Source organism: Equus asinus, chromosome 3 (genome assembly GCF_041296235.1).
Source record: "Equus asinus isolate D_3611 breed Donkey chromosome 3, EquAss-T2T_v2, whole genome shotgun sequence".
Taxonomy (NCBI): Eukaryota; Metazoa; Chordata; class Mammalia; order Perissodactyla; family Equidae; genus Equus; species Equus asinus.
In genome coordinates, this window is record NC_091792.1 from 30034693 (window position 1) to 30053221 (window position 18529).

The 18529-nt window shown below is 41.7% G+C and overlaps 1 protein-coding gene across 1 annotated transcript in view; it reads right to left on the reverse strand.

The window, feature by feature from the left end:
* Nucleotides 1-4789: 4789 nt before the first annotated feature.
* The window catches only part of TBC1D9 (TBC1 domain family member 9), a 110161-nt gene continuing 96421 nt past the window's right edge, over nucleotides 4790-18529 (reverse strand). The window contains exons 16-21 of the mRNA XM_044767217.2: nucleotides 17295-17535; nucleotides 12605-12670; nucleotides 11689-11775; nucleotides 8747-8821; nucleotides 8545-8648; nucleotides 4790-6919 (exon numbers count right to left, since the gene is read on the reverse strand). Coding sequence (XP_044623152.1) covers nucleotides 6197-6919; nucleotides 8545-8648; nucleotides 8747-8821; nucleotides 11689-11775; nucleotides 12605-12670; nucleotides 17295-17535 — 1296 coding nt within the window. The 3' untranslated portion in view covers nucleotides 4790-6196. The remainder of the gene's footprint in view (nucleotides 6920-8544; nucleotides 8649-8746; nucleotides 8822-11688; nucleotides 11776-12604; nucleotides 12671-17294; nucleotides 17536-18529) is intronic.

Consider the following 18529-nt stretch of genomic DNA (forward strand, 5'->3'; position numbering starts at 1 on the left):
ACAAATGCAAAGCTAGACTAAGATACTATAATTGGGAATAGAATAGTAGAGATTGAGGTGTTTAGAAGAAATAATGGATAGGTAACTGGAGGTGTGTCATACACAATCAGGAGGAATCAAGGATGACTCATACTTCTGGCTTGAGGTACTGGATGGTATTGGTGTTATTAACTAAGTTAGGGCATAACAAAGGGGAACATGTTATAGGGAGAAAATACAAGCTCAGTCTTTGAGGTGCATATGGTATATTCAGGAAATGAGAACATAGACAAACCCTGGAACACCCAAGACATTTGATACATACTTGTTGAATCAAACAGTTCAGGAGAGAAGCCTGGTCTGAGATAACCTTTGGGAGTCAACAGCAGATAGACAGGAGCTGAAATCATTGAAGTGGGTAAGCCCTTCAGAACAGGTAATAGAGAAGACGACCTTAGACAGATCCTTGTGGTATCCATCATTTAAGGGGTGGCAAAGGAAGGCAGCCCAGGAAAGCTGATGGAGGATTTGTCTGAAAGAGAAGAAGGAATCTGGAAGATACTGTTGCCACAGAGACCATGCAAGGGAGGAAAGAATTTTAATGAGGGAATGTCAACAGATCTGAATGTTAAAGAAAGAGGAAGTAAGTAAGTTAAGAACCAGCAAGGATCTACTGGATTCAGCAATTAGGAAATCCTTGGTGCCCTCAGCAGGAGCAGTTTCAGTACAATGATGAATCCAGGAGTCAAGCTGAGGTGAAATGAAGTTAGACTGGAGCTGAAGAAATGAAGGCAGTAAGATCAGACCATTCTTTCGTGTTTGGCTGTCATGCAGTTGATAAATCAATAAGCAGAGTGTGTAACAGATTTAAGGGACTGAATAAATACTCTTACAATCTGAAGCCAAGAAATCCATTGTGAAGAAGATGTTGAAGATGAGAGAGGCAGAGCTTAAAGGATGCCAAATTTTTCTCCAAGATGGAGAAGGGAGAAAAGCAGATTGTGGGTACAGATAAATTTGTAGTTGAGGAGCTAAAAGTTGAGAGTTGCAACTGATAGCACAAATTATTTCTGTGAACTCGGAATCAAGTTTTTCACCTAAGAAGGGGCAGGAATAGGATTAGCAGTTTGAAGAAAGGAGTCAAGAATTAAAATAGCTATTTTGGGATTCAGAGGATTGGATAAGGACAGGGAAAAGGATAGATGAGCAGCATTCAGGACTCATCTGATAAGATGAAATCACAAAATTGTAGTAGCACAAATCTATCTAGTGTGAAGTTCCCCCACTCTAGCAGTACCTACTACTCAGCAGCCCAGATGTGACTGAAGAAGGCAGATGTTTGTAATGATTCAAGATTTGGGGACCGCAGAGTGGCCACCACACGTGGCAGTTACAGAAGATTAGGGAATTTGGAGTTGAGAGAGCTGGGAAAACAGTGGTTGAAGAAATGGCCAGACGATCTAATCGGAATAGGAAAATCAGTGAGAGACATTGTGGATTAATAGAGGGGTTAAGGGACTAGAAGTGACGGGAGCCAGTGTAGCAGGAATGACAGAGCTGGAACGATAGGAGGGTCATACTTCTGAGGTACAGCTGGAGACGGAAAGTCACGGAAATCAGGGTTGGAGGGTTTGCCGGCTTCTCTATGTAGATGCTGAAGTTCCTTGAATGGTAGCAAAAATTGGGGCAGAAAGGAAATCTGTGAGCCAGATGCTAAAGTATTTAGTGAATGTTGGAGAAGGCTCAGGAAAACCCAGAAGGTTGGGAGATGTGACAGAATGAAGGAAGCACAAATTCTTGGACACACCTTTCATCGAGAGATAGGGTCTAGCTCACCTTCATTTGAGTCTGACCTCGCCTCTGACTGGCTGCTTTGACCATTAGGATTGGTGGAAATGTTCCTACTCTAGTTCCAGGCCTCAGGAGTGAGGGTGGGGAAAAAGTCATGACCAACTCTTCCTTGAATCCTGCAGCGACCTCCTATCTGGTCTGCCTTCTTCCATCCTTATGCATCTACCTCTATGCTCATTAGAGCTGTTAGAATTATTAAAACCTAAGTTGGATCATGTCTCTCCCCTGATCCAAACCCTTCTGTGGCTCCCCATCTCACTCAGAGTTAAAAGCTGAAGTCTTCTCATTGACGTCCTAGACCGTGTGTGATCTGGTTCTCTGTCACCGTCCTGCCTCGTACCTTCCCTCTGCTCCATCCACAGCTTCCTTGCTGTTCCTCAAACTTGCCAGGTACCCGCCCACCTCAGGCCCTTTATACCTGCAGTCCCTTTTGTCTGAAAAGTAATCCCCCTAGATATCTGCATGGCTCACTCCCTCAGCTTTTACTCAAAAGTCACCTTCTCTGTCAAGTCTTCCCTGATCACCCCACCTAAAATTTCACCACCTTTCCAAGCCCAGTACTTCAAATCCTGGTTTATTTTTTTTACCACCCATGTCACTAATAACATACATGGTATGTATCTTGTTTATAGTCTGTCTCTCTTATCAGAAAGTAAATTTCTCTTAAGGAAAGGGATTTTTGATCTCCATTCACTGCTGTACTCTCAGTGCCTAAAACAGTATATCTGGCACACAGTAGGTAGTCAACATTCATGAAATAAGTGGATTTGCTAGACCCATTTGAAAGATTACCTCTGGCCCAGCCCTAGGGACGCGGTGTGAGTCTAGCTGACACTTTGCCCTTGATGCATACTAAGAAGAGCTACGGGGTTTAGCTGTGCAGAGTTTTAGCCTTTGTGAAGGGTGAGGAAAGGAAGTAACTGTGAATCCAGAAAGCGCAAATAATCTACAGCTTGGCGCTCAGCCATCTGCTCCTAGTTGCTGTGCAGACCTGTCTCCTGGCAGCCAGTTGTATTAACAAAGCCCACAGGAAGCGAATCCTAGTACTTGCCTTCTATCCTCACTCTGTGCCTATCTCCCAATTCCTTTGTCTGGCTCCCTATGCTCTCCTTCTAAAGAATTAGACTGTCAGGAATATGTTAAACAAAAGGCACAGGGCCCTAAACATTATGTAAAGCGAGTCATTTTAAAGCAGAAAATAGTGTGAGATGCTTTGTACTCACCACATCAACTGCTGTTCTTTTCAGGTTAGAAGTAACAAAAGAGTCTTCTTACAGGATGGGTAAGGAAGAACACCCAATCAGAGGAGCGCTTAACCAGAGATGGGAGAAATGAGGCAGCTGCCAACACTCCCCAGGGGTTTCACTCTGTTAAATCCAAGAACTAAAGTAGCTCTAAGTTTAGGTTCCCTAGACAAAGCTCCAGAGACCAGGCCAAGGCTACTCTGCTCAGACTGGGAGGCTGCTATCCAATCTCTGGGGACAGGACAGCAAGGATGAGAAGCCTGGCTATCTCTCCTCCTTGCTGTGACAAGAGCATGCTGGGAGCTGCCCTCTGCCTGGCTGCCAGGGTTCCCAGCCTGCACAACTCAGTGGGAGGTGAGGACGCTGCTGGCATATGAGCCTTCTCCCTGCCCAGGGCTCCCCCTGTGGCACTTCCACATAGTTCATCCCCCTCCTACCCAGAAACAGACGTGAAGTAACGCTGGATGGAATGACGTTGACATAGTTGGATCTGTGGTTTCTCTGGCACACTCACTTCCCTAGCATCTAGGCTCCAAAAGCTTTCTTTGTCTCCCCCCAGCAGTAGCTTTCTCTTTTGAGTTTTCATATGTGGAAGCTCCCCCAAAGCCAGGGCCCCGTGCTCTGGAGCTGGAAGCTCACTGGGATGTCAGTTCAAGCCTATTGGGATATAGACACTGACCCCACCATCATGATGGTGACGGGGTAATGATTATTAGCTTGGGAAACTAATCATCACAGAGCTAGACGGAAAGTGACCATTCAGAGAAGAAGATAAAAATCACAATAAATTAAAATAAAAAGAATAATCCATGGAGATACTAAATAGACATAACACAGCCATTAAAAATAAGGCAGGAACTTTAATTTTTTTTCAGAAAATGCTCTTTGAAATGCACTGCCTGCCTTCTGGAGGCTGAGGAGAAACAAGCTGACAAGCCTATTTGTCTCACAGACTGAGCTGGAAATAATCAACTTAAGGGCTCAGGGCTCCTCCAAATGCAGCTGTTAGAAGCAAACAGACCAAAACCTACCATTATATACTATATTGCTGCTGTGATGAAAAGCACTCTGATGTGCTTGAACAAATAAGGACAATGTTTAAGATATTGCACAGTATTACGATAGAGCATCAATGATACGACAGAGCATTCAGAGAGATGTACTGTTCAGTACAGTCCCTCTCTCAATGACAAAGGGAAGTTCTGACTCCTCTTGTTTATCTAGGCCTATACCCTTCAACGCATGCTTAGTCCCCTCCCAAACCCATCTTTGATGTTGGCGAGGCAGAGGTGGGTTAGAGTATCAAAATTTACAGTTATTTCTTGAGGCTTGCTTAAGTGACTTTACAGATAAAAACACATGATGCAGTAATGGGACCAATCTTAGAGCCAGATCAAATAAATGACTAGTAACTCCATTAAATATATACCAAATGGTATCATAGTGTACCAATAAGGATTAAACAGAGGGATTTTCACCCTTTTTTCACTTACGTAGAATGTTAAATAGATAACTGATGAAAATTCTCTTCCTTATTTTAAATACTCATTCATATGCACATCATGACATAGTCTATTTCTTATATCAAAACATTTGCCTATAAAAATTTGTTTCATTAGTCAAAATGGTTGCCTAACATAATTCCCCCTGCAAAGCTGTCAAAAGAACAGTTATTGCCTTCGGCAGGAACTCAAGCACCAAGAGAAAACCACATCTGAGTATCTGACGTATTTTATTTGTTCACATTTATCCTATTTGAGGTTAATACTACTTCATTTGACAGTTTAAAAATCATTCTGTAAACAAAATAAAAAACAGCAGCAACAGCTCAAACAAGGACACAAATGTACAATAAAGTAAAGGAAGGTGCTGAAAGGAATATTCTGAATAAGCAAAGAAAAGGTGACCATGATCATGAATTCAACAATAAGAAAAAACCTTCAACATCTGTCAAAGACAAAACTATAATAGTCATAAAAAAAGAAGCATGAATCAAAGTGCAAGTGTGCTAGTTTTCATTTCCACATCCATTCAGGAACTAGATAGAGCATACTATTCCTTTATAAAGTGACAAGTTCTGCTGTAAAACATTCAGTTATGTTATCTTGCAGAATTTTTCAGTTTACACGATCTCTACTTTACACTGATTTAACTGGAAAGATGGCCATAGGTGATACATGGTATAATTTCTTGACTCTATGGAGAGTATGGAAATGGTAAAGTTTATTGTTTTATTTTTTGCTTTATTTGCAATGAGTAACAAGAAGCTGAAAATCCAGTATCAGAAGCATCAGTACTTTTACTCTTTCCAAAAAAAAAAAAAAAAAAAATCCTGAGCCCTCTGTCATCTTCATTGCCACTTTCAGATTCTCTGGCACAAAAGATTGTTCATTTTCCCTGAATTCTGGTCAGCTGACTTAAATAATCAGAAGAGTTTTTTTAATGCAAAACTGGTCTCTTATTTGTTCGAATTGATCAAATAAAAGTGTTACTCTGGCATCACGTAAAAATCATTTAGACTTTCATGATTGTTTAGAAACTCAAATGTTTCCCCTTGAGGGGAACATCTGTTGAATAGGATTTGTGAATAGAAGACTTTTATGAAACATATTTCAAATCTTAAAAAATATTTTTAACGCTCCCTAAAATGGTATAGGATTTACCCCAGCTGACAACGCCTTTTTCCATTTAAGAACATTCTTGTGTTTGTGGCATTTCGTTTTCCTTACAGCTCTAATTGTATTTAAAAAGCCCAAATGTCCAAGTGGCTGCTGCCTTATTTAGCATTAAACAGCACTATTTTTTAAACCATGTATACAGCTCAACAGCGAGATTAAGAAGTTATAATACACACATATCACAGACAGGTTCAGGTTTTTTGGAATTCACTGAATAAACTGTATTCTGGTAAATCCCCTCCCCCCAACAACAGAGTGTACTGTACCTACATCGAGGTGTTTAAATATTTCTCCAACAGTTTTCTTTGTATTATATTATGAAAACACTAGGCTTTAAGCCAGGTACTAATAAATATTTAATTTAAAAGAAAGAAACCCAACACAGAAGAACATAAAAAAGACCCTTTCCCTCCCTCTTTCCCCCATCCCCAGTGAAAGCGCATGTCAGCCTGACAGAGCTGAGATCTCGTAGTCACTGGCCGAGGTGAGGGGCTTGCCCATCATCCGGATGTTTTTCGCACTGGTGATCCTGGCCATCATGCACACGGGCTTGTCAAAGTACTTCACGAGGGCAGGCTCAGTCAGAAGGGAGGCCAGGAACTGCTCGAAGGTGATGGCCCAGTCCCGGTCCAGGCTGGTGCTCCGGGGCAGCGCAGCTGTGCCCTGGCCACTGCGCACGAGGACTGTGTCCTCCCCAATGTCCTCGCAGTGCAGCTTGTCCTCCTCATGGGAGCCAGCACTCAGCACCGAGTACGAGGACATGGAGCTGTCGTCCTTGGTGTCATCGTCGGAGATCAGCATGGAGGAGCAGGCCCCATTGTCCCGGGGCGAGGAGTCCTCCAGCTTAATGTCCTCCATCTGCCCTCCCAGGGAGTGCTCCTCGCCCTCGCCCGCCAAGCTGGCTGGAAGGGGCTCAATGGACTCCACCACGTAAGGCTGGCTGGGCCCTTTCTTGGGGAAGAGCACGCCTGGGATGCCCTGGGTGCAGGTGGGCGCGCTGCCCCCGCTCCCGCCCTCCTTTGCAGGCTGGGCGACGAAGAGCTTGCCGACTTCCCCAATCTCCAGCAGGAGGCTGGTCACCGCTGCCGTGGCATGGTATAGCTCCTGCTCGTTGGGGTCCTCGCTGAACATGTTATACATCGTCTTACACAACTCAATAAACTGCCCCTGAAAAGTATGGAAAAACACAAAGAATGTGACCATCTCATGGGGAGCACAGAGGCAGGATGGAAGTGGACTGCAAAGCCATTTAACGTTAGACTAGTACGAGATGCCCAAAAAGTCCTATATGTAGGGTGGATTGATGTGTTGTTTAAAGTCTCTTTATGGATGGCTCCATTTTTTTTAATTTGAAAAATTTCCAACATCCACGAAAGTAGAAACACCAAAATAATAAAGTTTCACGTACCTATTACCTAGAGTCAGGAAGGACTATGTTCTACAGTTGCTCATTAACTCTTTCACCCCCTGTTGAAGTATCCTAAGTAAATCCCAGACCTCATCTCGTTTCACGTCTACACACTTTAGTATGCTGCCCAATTTTTCCAAGGTTAGCTCAAATCCCCCTTCCCACGACACATTTGCTGGTGTCCCTGGACAGAAGTAATGCCTTCCACCTCCCCACCCCGATGATTTACCTGTTCTTCTGTTAGGAAACTTAGCATTTTCATCTTGTGTTATAATTATTTATATTGTTTTATCTCCCTCATTACATTTCAGCTTTTTAAGAAAAAAGTATGTCAGACATCTTTATAGCTGAGCACAGTGATTTCTAAACAGCATGAGCTTGTCTTTTGAGAATCAGAGGGTATTTTTTTTTAACTTTTTATTGAGATCATGATAGTTTACGAGCCTGTGAAATTTCAGTTGTACATTATTGTTTGTCAGTCATGCTGTAGGTGCACCACTTCACCCTTTCTGCCTGCCCCCTACCCACCCTTTCCCCTGGTAACCACTAATCTGTTCTCTTTGTCTACATGTGTAACTTCCACATATGAGTGGAGTCATACAGAGTTTTTCTCTATCTGGCTTATTTCACTTAACATAATACCCTGAAGGTCCATCCATGTTGTTGTGAATGGGATGATTTTATCCTTTTCAATGGCTGAGTAGTATTTCATCGTATATATACATACCATATCTTCTTTATCCAATCATCAGTTGATGGGTATTTAGGTTGCTTCCACATCTTGGCTATTGTAAATAATGCTGCAATGAACATAGGGGTGCATGGACTTTTGGAACTGCTGATTTCAAGCTCTTTGGGTAGATAGCCAGTAGTGGGATGGCTGGGTCATACGGTATTTCTATTTTTAATTTTTTGAGGAATCTCCATACTGTTTTCCATAGTGTCTGCACCAGTTTGCATTTCCACAAGCAGTGTATGAGGGTTCCTTTTTCTCCACAATCTCTCCAACATGTGTTACTTTTTTGTTTTGGTTATTTTTGCCATTCTAACGGGTATAAGGTGATATCTTAGTGTAGTTTTGATTTGCATTTCCCTGATGATAAGTGATGATGAGTATCGTTTCTGAGGGTATTTTTAATGATTGGGATGAGAATGCGTGTACTCTCAAAATTGGCTATTTCATGGTTCACGTTTTATCTAAGGAGGTCATTTTCTCACAACCAAGCACATTTTTGATGCACAAAAACATGCCCAAAATAGATCCAGACAGATACTACTCAAGCACCCCACGTTCTGTTTGAGGATGCTTCTTTCGCATTTATTTATGACTGGGAAACAGAGCCTCAGGGTTTGAAATGAACGAATTAAACTGTTCAGCACTTACCTGATTCAACTTGGGTAAATCCTTTGCATTCTTTGATTTGGATTTATTTTCTGGAGTCCAGAGTCTCAGATAATTACGATTTTCTTGAGAATTTGTCCTCTTCCCTAAAACCCAAGTGCCAAGAAATAAGTGCTCAAAGGTCAAGAAACGAGTGTTCAATCAGCACTGAGGGAAACATACATCGAGAGGAGAAAATCGGTACCTCGGTCCGGCTTTAGACTCACTGTGACAAAGCCATCGTCGGCACTGTTTTTGCTTCTGCTATCCAGTCCAACCACTGCCAGGAAAGAGTCAGAAGGAAAGAGGAGAATGTTATACAATAAACCCATAGATTTAGCATTTGTAGTAGAAAATTGAAAAAACTTTTAGGTAGGGTTGCCTGAGCAAAAGAAACAAAACAAAAACCCAGCGTACCAAGTTAAATTTGAATTTGACATAAAAGAAAAATGATTTTTTAGTACTGAGTCCCAAATACCTCATGGGACATAACCCATGAGAAGCAAATAATTTGTTGTTCGTCTCAAATTCAGATTTTACTTGGTGTCCCATATTTTATCCGACAACCCTATCTCTACTCTAGGTGAAGGATTCCCCCGGAATTCTCTTTCACAAATGGGGTTCAGGGTGTAATTAGGAATTAAATGGATGATTTCATGTAGTCTTCAGTACTTAAAAACTGGTGGTCCCCAAGGAATGCTGGCTTCCCTCCCTTCTCTGTTATATTATCATCCGAACTTTGCTGGCATGAGATTGACTTTCTGTCGGGCCCCACAAAAGATCAAGAACTCACTTTTTAAAAAGAAATTAAAACCTATGTTGATAAAAGAAAACAGAAACATGTTATATACTAGAAATTTCCTTCAGATTCATAATCTGGCATTTTAAAAATATGACTTTCAAGGAAACCACTTATAACTGTTTTCTTTTTTCTTCTTAAAACAGGACATGAGAGACGCATAGGATTTCACAAGAGAAAGGCATACAACATCACAGAATCCCACTCAGTTTGCCTGTAAGACAGCATTACAGCACTTCCTCAGCCATCCAAAAGGTGTGTCAGATATGGGACCTTTACTGCATTTAGTGTCAAATCAATCTCAGCAGCTTTTTTTTTTTGAGGAAGATTAGCCCTGAGCTAACATCTGCCGCCAATCCTCTTCTTTTTGCTAAGGAAGACTATCCCTGAGCTAACGTCCGTGCCCATCTTCCTCTACTTTATATGTGGGACGCCTGCCACAGCATGGCTTGCCAAGCGGTGCCATGTCTGCACCCGGGATCCGAACCAGCGAACCCCAGGCTGCTGAAGTGGAACGTGTGCATTTAACCGCTGCGCCACTGGGCCGGCCCCCTCAGCAACTTTTAAGACAGTGAGGACAATGTACTATATGTCATTGATAAATTCCTCTCCTGTTAATGTTGAAAATAATTTAGGAAACAAGTAGATATTCAAAACTAGTTAACGTATGGTAAGCCCATGCAATGGATATTAAACAGCCATTTAAAAACCATGTTTTCAGAGAATGTTAATGACATGGTAACATGCTCACTGGATTTTAAGTGAAAAAAGTAGGATACAAAACTGGATAAGCAGTTTGATCCCAGTTTTATATATACTTATATATATTATTATAATAATATGAATAAAGAGACTGAAAAGAAATATTTCAAGATATTATTAGTTCGCTCTCTATTATTAGATTTTAAGGTATCTTGGCTTATTTCATATATTTTGTCTTTGTTTTAAAATTTCAATACAAAGCAATAGTACTTTTGGAGTCAGAAAAACATTTTTTAAAAAGTGTCTTTTAATGATATTAAATGCTACTGGCCTATGACTATGCCTGAAGCATTTCTGAAACAAGTGGCTTCTTTCCTGAAATGAGCGTCCACCAAGAAAGATATGGCAAACATTCTGCAGCCAAAATATGATTGCTCACAATGTAGGATGTGGTAAGGCACTATGCTAAAAGCTTTACTACATTATCTCATTAAGTCCTTACTACACCCTATATGACAGCTATCATCTCCATTTTCACATAAGGAAACTGAGGCTCAGAGATGCAGGAACCTGCCTGAGGTCACCTAGATAACGATATACAGAGCCAGCATCCTGTCTAAAGCTCCTACCCTCAACTTGTAGTAATAAGACTGGGTCTGACTCACTCCTCTCTACTCAATTACTTAGAGGCTCCCAGTTTAAAAGCAGGTCTAAGCTGTGCTTACTTCGGGATGGCAAGATTTAAGAGGCAAAGGACCCAGCGACAACCCACATTTACTTTAGGATTCGGGTGAAGTCGTGGAGCTGCCCTAATGATGAATGAGAAGGTAAATAACTCGCTGCTAGCAGCCTGAGAGATGGTGCTTAGATTCACACCGGACAAAACAGTACATGCTTTAACACGTAAACCTGGAGATATATACAGTGAGTTGGATCATGTCTATGTGGACCTAACAACCACACAGAGCAGGGCTCAGCAAACCTTTCCTGTAAAAGGCCAGATAGTAAATATTTTAGCCCTTGCAGGCCATAAGGTCTCTGTCTCAGCTACTCCTTTCGACCACTGAAGCATGAACGCAGCCATAGGCAATATATACATGAACAGCTCGGCTTTGTTCCAATAAAACTTCATGGACACTAAAGTTTACATTTTATATAATTTTCCCATGTCATGAAATATTTTACTTTTGATTTTTAAAAATTACTTACAATGGAAAACTATTCTTAGTTCACAGGCTGTGCAAAAAGGCAGTGGGTTGGATTTGACCCAGGGGCCAAAGTTTGCTGATGTCTGTTACAGAGCAAAGACAGATATAAGAGAATGCTTTCTGAGATAAGTGCTAGTTCCGATTCTGGATCTCAATGAGCCTGACTGCAGTGGGGAGAGGGGAGCAAAGTATACAACTATACAGGACATGATTGATTTTTCTAAGCCGCCAGGACTCAAAGTACACGGTCTCTTTGGTGGGCAGAAGTACCTTCCTCACAGTAATTGTCCAACGTCAAAAATCTTCTAAAGAAAGTAACACACTAGGCAACTGAATTCACATACTTTTTGACTGACTAGCTTTGGAGGCAACTTTTTCCAATAACAGGGGGCTCTGTAGAAATGAATTATAGTACCCCTGGTGATGAAAGTCACTTACCATGTGTGCATTCTGGGGTGATATCTTCAAAGAAGTATTGAGTGGCTTCAAAAGCAGAATCTGGCTCATCTTGATCAGAGGATGGTTCTAGAGCAGGGAGGAGAGAGAATCTTCATATTGGCAGGGCCATGACTCAGTCAAAGTGTGCTTTATTTGTTAAAGAAATGACACAGGAGAGGATGAGAAGCTGAAGTTACAAAGGTGGGAGGGTAGCATCACTGGGGGCCTTGAATGCCTACAGCCTCTAAACCCTTATTGGGGGAGGGGCTCACTCATTTCTAATTCGACCGTCCTTTTTAACAGCTCCACGCCTAAGTGTCTCTTTACATTTTCCTTTTTATGGAGACTTTGCTAAATTCTGTGGAACGATGCTTTAGGAACCAAATTTTAGGAAATAGTAAGCTATAAAGATAATTCCCAAATTTACAGTTTTACTCTATCTTTAGTGCCAATCTCTCCTCAGTTATTTATTATTAGTATTATTATTTTTGTATTTGCTAGATACATCTCAATCAGAGGCCAACCTTGTTGAAAACTGAACTCAGAACCTCACCATCTTTCCCACTTGTTTCCATCACGGGTAAAACGACTCCCCTGGAGCCAGAATCTCAGGCTCCTACACCCTTTCCTCTCTAACAACCTTTGCATTCCATGGGTTACCAAATGCCAGTGATTCCATCTCTTGCAGAAGTCTGCTCTTTCTATTACCACAACTCATTGTTCTAACAGGGGAATGACCACAGGATCAAGCACATGCGGATTCAGGAACTTACGTAACTAGTCATTGTTCAGTTCATTCTCAGTGACCAAGGAGTGACTTTGTGTATCAAAAAGAGGCAAACAGGTCACACCAAAAAGAAGTTTCAGGCCAGGTCATGGTTACAGGTACAGGTGCTGCTCTGTGTAGCTCACTTACCAGGCAAGACGTGCATTTTGTACAGGAGTTTGAGTTTCTCTGTGAGGTCCCCGTGGCACGCGGCACCTAGAAGTCACGTAAGTACGGATGAGAAATGCATTGTGTGCGCTAGTATCCCCTCCCGGCTTAGCACGCCCCTGAAAGTCTACTTTACAAATTGAAACATTGTGTGACAGAAGGTCTGGCCAGGACATATTTGGGTTAAGAGCTCTGGAACCAGGATGTCTGGCTTCAAATCCTTTGTACTAAATATGTGCCCTTGGGAGAGTTAACCTTGCTGTACCTCAGTTTCCTCTCCATAAGGCCAGATGATAAATAGAAGATGCTGCCAGGGGTCTTGACATCAGGACCCATGAAATGTGAGAACTAAATGTGTCAATAGATATAAACTGCTTAGAATAGTGCCTGGCACATAATAAACTAGTGTTATTAATAAGAAAGATCATGCGATGAGGCTTCAACACTCTAAATAACTGTTAGAGCTCAGAAATAATCTCAAAATATATTTGAGATTGCTTCAAATTACTTGTTTTACAAATCCTTTTTAGTTGTTTTGGGTTCTTCTAAATGTTTCCTCAGTTTAATTTATCCTAACCTATCTGCCATTACATCATAATAGCTTCAATCAAAAGAATCCTGTTACTTTTTCCCTTAAAGTCCATATGTATTTCAGGAATCAGAAAATCCTTTGCAAATATTTTATCTCAGATCATCGAGGTGAAGATTAATCAGATTTGGGAAAAGAGGAATCATAGAATCTGGGTTGACAGGAACATCAGCGGTTATCTTGTTGGATGTCCCACTTAACATAGGATCCCCCTTACACCTCCACATTAAGACAGGAATCTAGCATCAGCTTGAACATCCCCAGAGACAGGGAGCTCATCACGACCAGAGGCATCTCATTCCACCCATCTTTGCTTCAGTTTCAGGATCCTAAACCTGCAGTCTCAACTTCATAAAGTCCACGAGCCCACAAAACGTAAAATTCTATGTGTGTATCGCTTTTGGGGAAGAAAATAGCTATAGTCCTTATTAGATCTCAAAGAGTCCATGACTCAAAAAACGTTTAGAACTCCTCCTCTTCCCCTTATTATACTGTCTATTGCCTCTTCAACGCAACAACCTTTCAGATTTTAAGGACAGCTGCCCTGTCCCCCTCGAGTTTACCTCTTCCAGGCGTTAATCTTCGTCAAGGTACATGTATCCACATTTTTCAAGTTTTCACATGACATGGTTTGTATGTACACCCTCCCCTACTCTTACCCACATCCATTAACTGTATTAATTTGTCAATCAATCTCTCTCTGGACAGAGCGTTTCCAGAAGCCTTTTCTTCACATCAGAGAATAGTGGAACTCTGCTTGACTTGCACTGATAGAGCCTAAGTTTACATTCAACTTCTTATACTCTTTCTCCTCTCTGGAGTTTCACACTGACCACATGGTTAACTAAACCCCAAGATGTCTGCAGACTCACTAATACTAATCACGAAAGTAATGACAGACACTTATTAACCATTTGTTTGTGGTAAGTCCTACGCTAACTATTTTCTGTGCGTATTTCACTTTCTTCTCATAATAATTCCATGAGATGGGTTTAATTAATATCCCAGTTTTACAGATGAGAAAAGTCAGGCTTATTGGTGTTAAGTGATGTGTTCAAGGTCACAGGCTAGTAAGCGGTAGGTCGAGGATTTGAACTCAGATTTGTCTGACCCTAATGCCATGCTTGAAACCACTATACTATACGCAGACACCCTAGCTGGTTCTTCTACAATCATTTCTTAAAATTTAGGGTTTCTTATGTATCCCTATCCATTTGTTTTTGCCAATCATTTCCTCTCCTCATACTTTTTAATCTTGTTTTTGTCATCCAACATACTGGCTATCTCCCCCTGCTTCGTATAGCCCACCCATTTGGTAAGTATGCCTTCTCTAGCTTTATGGTTTAAGTTGCCGATTGCGTCCAGCAGAGGGGGATAAACAGTAAGCATAGTGACAATAATACTTGACCCTTTTTGAGTCTGGCACCGTTCTAGGAACTTGACTTGAATTATCGCTTTTAGTTCTGACAATAACTCCATTTTGCAAATGAGGAAACAATCAGTGAGGTTGAATACCAAGCCCAAGGTACCAGTGAACTCTCAGCTGAAATTGACTCATTAACCATCACACTTGGGGACCGTGTTCAGTCAGTCATGCAATCACTGACTTCTATACACTTCCACCTTTTCCATTGATAATGAGTTATCTGGCCAATGACCGGCTGCATCATGACACCCATGACATGCTTAGAGAGACTCTGCCTTCCATCGACATGGTTGGAAAAGAAGATGATCTAATTTATGGCTTCTGATAGTAATCCCTCGTTTCTAATTCCATACAGACCATCTGTTCGCTAATTTCTAGAGGGAATTTCTGGGAATTAACATTAGTTACTGATCTATCTTTTCCAGAATTCACTTTTTAGTTTTTTTTTTTTAACTTGAACAGAATTTCTCATCTCTGGTCTACTTGTCTGTCTCCATAACTATATTTGACCCACAAGACTGACAACAGCTCTGAGAGCTCACCGAGTAATCTGGCGTGTAGTTTACTTTGTTCAAGAACTCAACTGCATTTGAAGAAGCCTTAAGCACACTTTTCCAGTGTTTTCTCTACCTTGGACTTCAAGCCCTCCTATCCTTTCTTGAAGATTTTGAAGAGTACTTTCCTTGTTGGAGTTGACTGAACTTTAGTAAATCAGATATTTGTATTTATTTCTATGACTTTCTATATGCAGAACATGTTTCTTTTTCTTCCTCCTTATTCTCCAAAGATAATGTTTAAATACTCCCCTATTGATACATACTAATAGGATGACAAGTAATTGCCTTGGAACAGAAAAAGATTAGGATAGGGCCAAAGGGTTCTTTAGTTTTGTCTGGATTGTCTTGCTTTTTAAAAATGCAGAGTTTACTTATGTATTCCTTGTGTAATTAAAAATTAATACCTCCTTCTTCCCTAAAAGAAATCCAGTTTGCTGTCTTCAGCACTGAGTAGTGAGAAAAAGATGAGCTTCCTGGACAGCCCTCGTTGGAATCCTGGGCCCAGCAGGTACTGACAGTTCGAGAACAGATGACATATTTGAAGACCTGCTAAAAACTCCTGTCTCAGCAAGTTACTTAACTTTTCCGAGCTTCCATCTCTTAACTGAAAATGGGGATAATGATAGAAGCAGGCAAGTAGTGAAGCATAATAGGAACTGTACAAACTGTGCCTCCAGCCTTGTCGCTGTGTGCCTGGAGGCAAATTAAATGCACGTAAACTATTTACCGTGCCTGGAGCAGAGCCAACGCAGTATAAATGTTAGTTACCATCATCGTTATTACCTCCAAGGGCTGTTGTTTGGATTAAGTGATAAAGAACAAGTTCTAATTCATCTGAACAGTGCCTGCCCTTAATAAAGGCCAGTTCTTCCACGGCCCCCCTTTTAAGGAAAGAGAGCAGTGCTTCATACAAATCATTTTTTCTTACCTAAGAGGACCTCATCTTTGCCTTTTTAAAAACCATCAGCTTCCTCCGGCCTTTAAGCCTTCTCCTAGTCATTATTCTTTTTTTTTTTTTTTTTAAAGATTTTTATTTTTTTCCTTTTTCTCCCCAAAGCCCCCCGTTACATAGTTGTATATTCTTCGTTGTGGGTCCACCTAGTTGTGGCATGTGGGATGCTGCCTCAGTGTGGTCTGATGAGCAGTGCCATGTCCGCGCCCAGGATTCGAACCAACGAAACACTGGGCCGCCTGCAGCGGAGCGCGTGAACTCAACCACTCGGCCACGGGGCCAGCCCCCTCCTAGTCATTACTCTTAAAGACTTAGGGCACTCTGTGGAATCATCATTGGCTCCATGTCTGACCCCTTCATCTTTCCTTGGGTAGGTCATTTTAAACTACATGGCCCAACGTCACAGAGGGGCACAATTAGAATAAAACATTTTTTCCTTCTTATCTCATTCTGGCAGCCTGATATAATGCCTGCTACATCCACAACCTCACATCAGGTGGGCCAAGCTCGACTACGACGTAGGTATTTTGCTCAATTATAAAGGGAACAATAATCCAGTAAGAATACAGGGCAGTGAACAGGTCAGACAGTGAGGCTGACATGCAGCAATCCACATGGCCCTGGGGAGGTGTGGGCGTGAGTGTGCACTCTCATGATGGACAGCCCTTCTTCCCGGGAAAGCAGACAGAAAAGACTTCCATTTGCACTGCAGAGCTGTTGTGGTTTTTTCAGCCCTTTAGTAAAAATGCTATGAAATTTTATGAAATATATTATATGTAATATAAATATATTTTTTGGTGAAAGAAAAGCAATCCATCCAAACATTTCTTTTTCTCTTGTAAAGTTATCACAGTCTGTGGTTTCAGTGTTTAAGTTGGCATTTTATTGTCTTGTGAATTCTCTGGTAATGTATTTTAATAGTGCTGAGAACTATCTAATGTAGAAGGCAATAATTTAATGATATAATATATCCATTCATTAAAAAAATTTACAACCAGTTTTCAAACCTTAAAATGTGGTCCTTTGCCCTCTAAACCCAATCTTCCGAGGCATTGTGGGGACAATGGCCCTGAGAGCAGCACTGAGGACCACGGTAGTGACTGCCCCATTGCCCCCTCCAAACTCATGCAATAACATCATGTCCTTACTTAGCCCAGAGACAAACTCTCGGAAGTTAATCAGAGAATCTCCATTTTCATCTAATAACTGGAATAAGCGGGAGGCCAGCACATCAGAGTGAGTTCCACAGGCCCAGGGAAAGAGAAGAGCAAACATCCCCTTGAACTGCTCAAAGTCAATGCGATACTGCTCAAGGTAAGGCAGGCTGGGGTCGTGCCGGTCCAGTGCATTGCTGCTCCCACCCCAGTAGCAGCTGGTTAGATGTTCTGCCTGAAAAATTAAAGAACAGAATGATTATTGGGGACTCCATCTCGCAACAAATACCAGGAAGAGGCCCCCTCCCCAAGTTGGGAAAAAGGCTTTCAGTCAACCTGTGTGCATCTTCTAGGGCTGTGCTCTGGTCTCAGGGCCCCCTCTGCCTTCTCCTTGTCTACACACACCTCTACTTGACCACCCTTCACCAATGCCATGGCAACCATCTCTACTGTTTATATCTGGCATGAAAGATCCAGTTGAACTACTGGAGGCAGGTGAAGAAAGAAGGGGAACCCCCCAGGACCCCATTTTCTTCTCCCTTACACACATACTCACAAGCATTTTAAGAAATAACTCTCGTAAAGATAAACAATTTTTTTCCTTAAAAGAAATCAATAAAACGTTAACCTGAAAAGGATCTATAATTTGGGCAATCTGACCACCTTGTTTCCTAGGTGAGGACGGTGGAGCCCAGAGGTTCAGTGGCTTACACACAAGGTCACCCAACCAGTTAGTCAAAGCAGAGTTAGGAGGAGATCTCGGGTTTCCTAATTCCTGGTTTAGTGTCCCGTAAACCCCCTACCTTCTGGTCACCACAATCACATAAACATAATCATAGTCACAATCTTCAAGCTATAAGTGTGTGGTCCTATTTCACACGTCTGAAAATAGCTCTAGAAAAGTTATGAGTAGGAACCGCTGTGGTGAGGAAGAGATCTGGATCCAACAGAAAGCTTCCTGTTTCTATTCTTGGAAACAAGGCAGCTTCTTTATTCACGAGGTCATATTGATTCTGGTGGAAACACACACGCATTCTAGGAAGACTGCAAAGATAAAACATGTAATAGAAAAGCCCAGAAAGACATCCCTCCCCCCAGACATTTACAGTTAGCTCTGGATGGTGGGTGGGGGAGACGGGAAGGGCATGAAGAAGGGGACTTTGTTTTTACTTTATTCCCTAGAGCACCATCTGAATATTTCCCTACACGCACGTATAAATACTGCAATA